At 44.9% G+C, this 9,668-nt stretch overlaps 1 protein-coding gene across 1 annotated transcript; it reads left to right on the forward strand.

Annotated features, from left to right (window-relative positions):
• Positions 1-2,116: 2,116 nt before the first annotated feature.
• Positions 2,117-9,379, forward strand: SMKR1 (small lysine rich protein 1; the record flags this gene model as incomplete). The annotated part of the gene is made up of 4 exons (XM_084230643.1): positions 2,117-2,122; positions 3,349-3,535; positions 5,488-5,558; positions 9,305-9,379. The coding sequence occupies 4 exons, from the start codon at positions 2,117-2,119 to the stop codon at positions 9,377-9,379; spliced, it is 339 nt and encodes a 112-aa protein (XP_084086769.1).
• Between the last annotated feature and the right edge of the window lie 289 nt (positions 9,380-9,668).

Consider the following 9,668-nt stretch of genomic DNA (forward strand, 5'->3'; position numbering starts at 1 on the left):
AATCCAGGTGTGCTTTGCTCTCCGTCTAATACAGGGCCTGGTACACAGTAGGTATTTTTTTAAATATTTGTTGAATGAAGGAAAGAGGCATCTAAACATTCAGAAAAGCAGAAATCAACATTTGGTTTCTTTACAGCACCTGAATTGCAACTTGCTCACTCAGCAAATATTTATTCATCCCTGCAATGTGCCAAACGTTGGTATAGGCCCTAGGAATCCAGTGGTGAACTCACAGACTACGCCTCTCATTAGGAAAATGTACAATAATACATTTTAAAAATACTATTAAATAGCTAAGAGTGGGCCTCCACGGTGGCGCAGTGGTTGAGCGCTGGATTGCGAAGCTGCATGCGGCCTCTGCGGCGCTGGTTCTATCCCTGGCTGCTCCCCGGCCACCGGAGGAGGGTCCCACATGGCACACAGACCTCTCCTGCCGCCCTCTGCTCCCCTCAGCAGTGTACTTCGGTCCTTCTGCCTGCTCTGCTCCCCGCTCCGGCTCTGGTGAATTCTCTCACCCTCCCGCGCTTCTGACTGTACCCAGTGCATGTATAATCAAAACAAACAAACAAATAAATAAAACATGCCTCTATAAAAAAAAAACAAAAACAAAACAAAAAAACTATTTAAATAGCTAAGAGTGTATATAAAGCTTCTATCAAATATATGACTTGCAATTATTTCCTACCAATCTGTGACTTGACTTTTCATTCTCTTAACAATATTTTTTGAAAAGCACATTTTTTTTTTTCATTTTAATGGTGAATTTACCAACTTGTTCTTTCATTTCACGAGTTATACTTTCAGTGTCATATTCAGGAAACTTTACCTAATACAAAGTCACAAAGGTTTTCTCTCCTACATTTTCTTCTAGAAGTTTTACAATATTTGGCTTTATATTTGGGTCTATTTTAAGTTGGTTTTTATACATGCTCCAAGTATGAATTGAGGATCATTTTTATGCCTATGGTATTGATTGTTCCAGCACCATTTATTGAAAAGGTTCTCCTTGTTCCATTGAAATGCCTTGGTGCTTTCATTGACGATCACTTGTTCCTATATGTGTGGGTCTATTTCTGAACTCCTTAATCTGTTGCATTGATCCACGTGTCTGTCTTGACACCAATACCACACCAGCTGGTTTCTGTAGCTTTATAATAATTTTGAAATAAGATAGTGTTAGCCCTTTATTATTTTTCAAAGCTCTTTGCATTTCCATGTGAACCTTAGAATCTTCTAAAAAGATGAGAACTTTAAATAAAAATGTCAGACTTCTATCTTATATCCTTTGACTTTTCATATAAATGTTAGAAACGGTTTACCAATTTCTACAGATTTCAAAACTTTCAATAAAAACATCAAAGTTGCACTCCTGTGGGGCTTCAGGTTGTTTCTTTTCTCTTGGATTTCCTCATAGAAGCCAGGCTGCTGGGTTGTGAATTACTTCTCACCATAGTTCCTGGCTTTTGAATCTAGAAATGTACTCCATTTTACTAAACAAAAATGTACTTTAGTTTTTTTAAAAAAAAAAAACACATTAACTATTTTTCTGTTTGTTTAGCTTATGGCATTTTTTAAAGTGCAGTTTTTCACTTCACAGTGCATCTATTTTATATAATATTTAGCCCTTGCAGACATCCTTGAAAACTTACACACTTTGTTCTCCTTTCCTTAGATGAGACTCTTTCTTTCTTTCTTTCTTCTTTTTTTTTTTAAAGATTTTATTTATTTATTTATTTATTTATACAAGAAGCGTGGGAGGGTGAGAGAATTCACTAGAGCCAGAGCGGGGAGCAGAGCAGCCAGAAGGACCGAAGTCCACTGCTGAGGGGAGCAGCGGGCGGCAGGAGAGGTCTGCGCGCCATGTGGGACCCTCCTTACATGGCCAGGGAGCAGCCGGGGATCGAACCGGCAACCGGCGCTGCAGAGGCTGTGGGCAGCTTCGCAACCCAGCGCTCAACCGCTGCGCCACCAGGGAGGCGCTGATGAGACACTTTCTAAATGTGTCCCCCTCTGTCTGTTTTCTGGATGGTTGGGTCCCAGGACAGAAGTCAGCTAAGCTTTGTGCGGCTCTAGCAAACTTTAGAGATAATTTCTTCCCAGGTGCTGAGCCGGCTTGATGCAGGTTTGCCTGTGGCCTTGCCAAGCCTCTGCTTTTCCACTTTTAAAATAGAAGTAGTACCTACCTCCTTTTGAAATTTGGCTCTGAGGATGAGCACTGATGGGGGGTGGCAACTATGCTCAGTGCTTGTATTCACAGCTCTCAATCCTCATGCTGCTTAATTAAGTTGGTGACTATAACATAACAAGTGCCAAAGTGTATTTGTGTCCCAGGTATCTAATAGTGTTCAATTTAATTTTTATTATAAAAATTTCCTAATGTACATAGAAATACAAACAGCAAAATGAATCTGTCATGTAGTGGATTAATATATGGAAACAGTCCATTTAATAAGTGAATCTATTCATATGTCCACTTCTCAGCTTCAGAAATCATGAGGATTTTGCTTCATCTTCCTTTTTTTGGGGGGGTGACAGGGAGAAGAGGAAGCTACAGTATTTTAAAACAAATCTCAGCAGCATTATCTATAATAGCTAGGACATGGAAGCAGCCTAAATGTCCATCAACAGATGACTGGATCAAGGTCTCATGTTATAACCTCACTGTGGATCAGCCATATAGAAAGATAAAATGCAGCATTTTCAACAAAATGGAGGGAGCTTGAGAGACCCGTGTGTAGTGAAGCAAGTCAGAACAATAAAAACAAATATGAGACATTTACATAGTAGATGATTTGATAACGAAAATTACCTCAAAAACTAGTGGACATCGACAAACACTTAGGGCTCTGAGGTTAAGAAGGAGGAAGGAAGGACAGAGACAAGGGGGTATTTAAGGGATAGTGTTTGGGGGAGAAATAGAAAAGAAAAACAAAATCTCAGACCTTTGATTTCATTCCTGCGAAATGTGTGAACATTTTCTTCCATGACCTGATAGTATCGTCAAACCTAGCAGAATGAATAATTTTTGATATTACCAAATTTCCCTGATTGCCTTAAAAAGCCTCTACAACTTATGTATTCAAATCACAATGCAAAAAAAGGTCCACACATTGTACTAGCTGGGTCTGTTTTCATCCGGGGTATTTCGTGGACAGTCCCCCCAAGAGGTCTCATGTGGCCCCTCCCACTCCATGCCAAAGTTTTTATGGTTACTACTGTTTTGCTTTTTTTTCCCTTCTAGGAATTTTTTTTTTTCCTAAGTGCAATAGGAAATGTTGAAATTTATGTCAAGGTTATTATAAACTAACTTCTGCCACATATGTGTACATATATACTTGTCTTTGAAAGCCAGGTAAAGGGAAAAAAGGAAAAGGCCTGGTCAAGTCTCGGGGGAAGAAGCCGAAGAAACCAGAAGTGGACATCCTCAGCCCAGCTGCGATGCTGAACCTCTACTACATCGCACACAACGTCGCTGACTGCCTGCACCTGCGTGGATTCCGCTGGCCAGGTGCCCCCAAGGGGAAAAAAGGAAAAAGTAAGATTTAAGTGATAGCATTTCCCAGTATGTCTCTTACAGAGAACACAACTTGGAGAAGAGGATGCAGGATAATAAAACTATTGCAAGCAAAATAGACTTTACTGAAGACAGCTTGAGATACAAGCCACGTGTGCTTTTCTGTCATGGTTAATGATAAGGACACGCATCGGACTCCCCCGGCTACACCAAATGTGGTTAGCCGCTCTGGTTTTTAGATGTTAAAGGGGGGGAAATGTCTGAGCCATCCCTGCAATGTGTGGTGCAATTGGCAGCACATTAAAAAATAATACAATTCTGGGTCAGAATTCAACCTTGCTCTCAAAGGAAGTTCTAGTTTGCATGAATTGCTTGGTGCTAAACACCCAAGGGATGTTCAGTATTTAGAGAAGACATGCAAAGAACATGGAATTGGCTCGGGGACATCCCTCTGTTGGACACTGTTTCTTTCCCTCACTTTTCCAGGAAAAATAATAAATCTCTTGTTTCTAGAAATTTCTTCTCAACAGTCTTTTTGTGGGATTTAGCTCCAGTGGAGACTTAGGATAGTCACCACCTCTCTGACCTTGCTAGGCATATAAACAGGAGATTCAGAGGTGCTAACAGCACTCAGTGGTTGGGGTGCAGGGAGAAGGGAGCAAGCCAGCACTCCTCTTGGTTTCACCTGACTCTTCTCCCTTTTCCTCCACACTTGCATCTTCTTCCCATCTTATGTAGGCGCGCTTTGACCCTGAATTAAGGAGTTCGTGCTAGAAGCTTGCCATGGGTATCATGCTGAGAGGTCTGCGTCTCCCTTGCATATGCCAGAGCAGGTGGCCTGAGGGGGGGAGGGTGGAGGGACCAAGTCCTGGCCCCATCCCTCTACCCATGCCTGGAGCAGGTAAAAGTGGGTGCTGCTGCTAAGGGGGTTTTAAGACCCCTCATGTCAACTCTTCTGCAGAGAAGAGTGTGCTGGGTCTGAACAACCTATCACCTTCTCTGCCACCCTCCCTGGACTGCACCCTTAGCAGGTGGCCTGAGCTCCTAGTGTGAGGAAGTGTCCCCACCCTTATGGTTTTGAGTTTAAGTCCAGACCTCTGCAAATGTTCAAACAGCATTGATTCTTGTTGAAACAGTCCAGCCTGCCCTCTGTTGAAGGTGTTTCCACTTTTATCCCTCCTTCCTGCCCTACAAGGTCCCCAGGGACACATTCCTCATAGAGACCATCCCTTGACCCTGCACCCTTGTGCCTCTAGCCCTGTGGAGCAGACCATTGAGACATTTAACTCACCGAAAGGAATTCAACCCTGTCTTCCCCTTCCTGTCACCTCTGCGGGCACAGATTCAGAGAATGGTCCCAGAGTCACCTCCTCACCCTCCCTGGGATGGCCCAGAACCAGTGCTCACTCTCCCTTCTGCATAGCCCCACCCTTAGGCCGTTCCAACCACACGATATGCTGCCTTGAGTCCCCCAATCCTCCACCCAGCTCCACAGACCCCACAGAGAGCCTCCCCCTGCATTTCCCTCCCATTCATTTGCACCTTGGATCTTTTACTCTTGAGCAGAGTGAGATGTAAAATGCATTCATGATAAATGAGGCAGAGAGGCTGTGAATGAGAGGTCAGGCTCAGGGCACCCTTAGGGCAAACAGAGTGAAGGCAGAGAGACTTCAGCCTGGGTCTGTCAGCTCCAGTGCTTGAGACTGCTGCCCCCTCTGATGTCCCTCAGGCTGTGTCTTCTTGGGCCTCCTGATCCCTGATTTATGGGACTCAATCACCATCATACTGAGCATCATTCTGTTTGCCACAAATAGGTAACAAGGGCAGCTATAAACCTCTGGGTCCTCTCATTGGCTGTGGGGGTGGAATCACTCAGCACCCACTGCCTGGTCTCTTCTCTGTTACTCAACCTGGGCCTCTTCAAGGCCTGGTGCTAGCTGTGCTCAACTTGTGGCCTTCTGTTCTTCCATAAGGTTGCAGAGTTCCATCCATTTTGCTGGAGTCCCACCAGAGCAACAACAGCAACAGTGCAGCCAATCTCCGTGTATGTGTGTGTGTGTGTGTGTGCTTGTGCACGCACACAGACTCACTACCAACAAATGGGCTGTGAATGGGCACAGATGGAAACCAATTAGGATGGACATGGACTTTGAGGAGTAACTACAATGAAAGGAAGGTAGAGGGAAAGACATTAGGGAATATATTCTGACTTACCATGGTGAAGACGCCCTCTGCCTAGCTTTGCTTGGTTTCAGCCTCTGGTGGTCAAAATGAAGCATCCTGTTGGCTGGCCCTTCCGTTGAATGACTCACTGGCTCACCACAGTGCTCAGCTACTGGGCATTTGTTCTCCTCACTGTCCCAGATCTTTGTCTTTTGCCCAGATCCCTCCATTTTCTGGCATTACTGGGTACCCCACTGTTTCCCTGGAGGTCATAGTTGACCCAGCCCTCATGGGCTCCGTGGCGGGATAAGGAACATCAAAATGTCCTACCCTGCCCCACCGTGGGACCTGCCACCATCACCCTGGAGGTCAGTCCTGCCCAGGATGCTCTCCATTGCTGCCTTGTACAGAAGGTTTTTGGGGGCAAGAACTGCCTGTTTGAGACTGTTGCATCACTGCCACCATCCCCCATTCATATGGTGAACTAACCCCCTCCCCACCGCCCAGTAGAGACCCCATGAGCACATTCACAAGGCAGCTGCCTGCAAGCCAGAAAGACAGCCTCAGGGTGACATCTACCTCGCTGGCACCTTGATCTCAGACTCCCCAGCCTCCAGAAATGGGAGAAGTTCTGTTGTTTTAAAGTGTTGTCGTTTAAACCAATTTTGTTACGCGGCCCAAGCAGACCCATATAATAATGCTCTACCTCCAAGCCCAGAAGACCCTTAGACCCCCACCTTTAAACACCGTGTTAATATTATAACAGCATTAAATAATTAAGGAAAGAAATAACCTGAATCCTCCCATAGTAATACAGCTACTGACTTCATTTTCCGTATTTTAGAATTCATCCATATATATTGGCTACCTCAGGTGTTAGGCACAAACATATATTAGTTTCTGTTACACATTTAACATAACATTTTTTAAAGCATTATTACAGTGTTAGCTGAAGGTGATTTTCAGATGCCAGGCTGAATATATTTATGGAATTATAAACACTTTCACTTGTGGTTTTGTCTTCTTTGTAGCTGCCGGTCAATGGCTGTGTGGCATTCTCTTCTATTATGTACTGTAATTTACCCAAAGATTCATTCATTGGGATGTTTATATTGCTTCCAATTCTTGCTATCATATATATAATGCCAAGTGCCATTTTCTGTATAGATTTGTTTTGAATTATTAGAATAAATTCCTGTAAGTGGAATTATTGGTTCAAAAAATTAAAATCTTGAGGCCTCCCTGGTGGCACAGGGGTTAAAGTCTCAGTACTATCAAGCTATCTCCAGCCACTGCAGTATGAGTTCGATTCCTGGTCAGGGAGCTAACCCACATGCACAGCAGACCTCTCCTGTCTCATCCGCTGCTCCCCTTAACAGTGTTTTTCAGTCCATCCACCTGTTCTGTTCCCCACTCTGTCTCTGGTGAATCCTCTCACCCCCCCACCTCTGGCCTACACACCAGTTCTTCTGTGCATAAATCTTAAAAAAAAAAAAAAAGTGAAATCTTTTCATGGGGTCTTTTGTGTTTTTATGGGGCACTTTTTTTTTTCTTCAAATGACCAGGGTCTGATTTACAAGGTCACTGGCAATGATTCAATTCTCACACTTACACTTGAGCCCTGTTAGAGTCTACCTGTGAAGACGTGGCAAAGTGGTAATGCAGAAATTTAGAACTCCAGCAATGGCTAGTTAAAGCAGGGTCCCCATGCTACCATCTGCTGCTAATGTTTGCACAGATGTACAAAATCCATTCGACTGGCCTTGGCCTCTGCAAAATGTGGGGTTTACCTGGCTTGGAAGTTAAGTGCAGCAATTGTAAAGCAAGATACTTGTAATCAAACCTCAGCTCCCCTGGGCAATTATATGTGTGCCTCTGGGTCAACTTGCCTCATATGCATGGCTGTTTTCACTTAAAAGTTAAAAATTAAAAGTCAGAATTCACCTCATCGGGTACTGTGAGGGTTAAATGAGATAATACATGTCACATGCACAGCCTGGTGCTAGCAAGTGGTAAGCCACACTACATGTTACAGCAACCGTCTAATTAAAGAATGTGTCATCCACAGCCTGCTATTGAGACTGTGGGGCTGGTTTCTTCTACCTTCAAATTTATTCCCACACACAAATCCCCTAAAATTAACTATTTAAAATTCTCAGCTGAGGGCCTCCCTGGTGGCGCAGTGGTTGAGCAATGGGCTGCGAAGCTGCCCGCAGCCTCTGCAGCGCCAGTTCAATCCCTGGCCACCGGGCGAGGGTCCCACATGGCACGCAGACCTCTCCTGCCGCACCCGCTGCTCCCCTCAGCAGTGTACTTCGTCAAGTCTGCCTGTTCTGTTCCCCGCTCTGGCTCTGGTGAATTCTCTCACCCTCCCGTGCTTCTGACTGTACCCAGTGCTTGTATAAATAAATAAAGAAATCTTTAAAAATAAAATAAAATAAAATTCTCAGCTGAAACTTAATTCTGTTCACCAGAATGAAAAGCTTGAAGTCAAATCAATGAACAATGAGCACTATGCAGACTTCTGGAGAAGCATGGTTATTTCCTTGAACTCGGAGGACTTGTATTTTTCCAGCAGTCAGCTTTGAAAGAATAAACACACAGACTTAGGGTCTTAAGTGGTGGGAACACCTGGTCAGCTGGCACTGCCTGTTCACTGGTGGCCTCTGGATGGGGTGGGGGGGAGTACGGTGAAGTTCGAGATGACAATTGCCTGTCAGGAGTGACAGACGTGTCTTCAAGGCTGAAGGTAGGAATATACATTTTCAGCTGACCTCACTATAAAGTGACTGTTCGGGAGCGAATCCTTTTTCAAAGTGCATGCCTGTTTTTCAAAATGAAATTCAGACAATAAAGGTAAACAAGTGCTTTCTAGGTCACACATTGCAGACTTGTCACTCCAGGGCTAAGCTCCCTGTGCTGCCCTGAGGCTGTGCCTGGGGAGGTGGGTGGTGGTTTTGGGTTTTCTTTCACAAGACAAAAAGATGATGTAGGGTACATGCTTTTCAGGCTTTTCTGCCCTCCCACCATTAGGATTGCCCTGCCCGATGGGGCACCCACAGTTGTCACACTGTTGTGTTGTTTCCTTCTGTGGGCCAGGGGAGGAGTATTGAGATAGTCTCCAGGGGAAGCAGGAGCAGGAGAGAGGCAGGAGAGAGAGGCAGGAGAGAGAAGGGGGGGAAAGAAGCCAGAGAAAGCCACCCCCGGCTCCAGGACCCCTCCTTTACCCCGTCTGCCGGGTCAGAAAACCTGCACTGTCGCCGTCCTGACCCTACAGATGAGCACCCCAAGATTTGCTGTATTTAAAGCCACTCCTGTTCTCATGGTAACTGGTGGCCCATCAGCACCAAAATATATAAAAGGCAGCAGAGCAGCGTGAAGATGTTACTACGACGACTGGGATTTCGCCTATCCGTTTTTAAAGGAGTGTGGGAGGGTTTAATTTCACTTCACTTTTTGCCTGAAAGCCTGGGTAGGAGGAGTCAGGCTTTTCAGAAAATTGGGGTTTCCTAGGCTGTGAGGCCTGGGCTCACAACGTCACAGAGCTGCTGAGAGATGTGAGAGGGTGGTGGTGGCTACAGAATTCTGTACAGAAATCCCCTCAGTGAAATGCTGCTCTGTCATCAGAAAGTAGACGAAGATGTCTTGGCACTGGGCATTGGCAGGATTATCGAGTGTGAAAGTGAACTCGAAAGTTTTTGACTTCTTGGGATTTATAAATAAAAGATCACCAGGAAAAATTAGCTTGCTTTTTTAAAAAAAGTCCAGTGTACAATAAGCAGAAAAATAGTCCATTTTCCAGTTTGGAATGTGTAGGTGTGAGGGGGAAAGTCTGTCCTGAGCTAATCCCATACAGGCTTTGTGGACCCCACCCCCACTCCAGACCAAAGCCATCAAGACATTGGGAAAGACAAATCCCATCACCACCAAGGGAGGGTGGCTGGGACCTGAGGGTGGAGTTGGGCAGCCAGGTTGGGTATAAAACCAAACA

This window comes from Talpa europaea (genome assembly GCF_964194135.1).
Source record: "Talpa europaea genome assembly, chromosome: 3".
Lineage (NCBI taxonomy): Eukaryota > Metazoa > Chordata > Mammalia > Eulipotyphla > Talpidae > Talpa > Talpa europaea.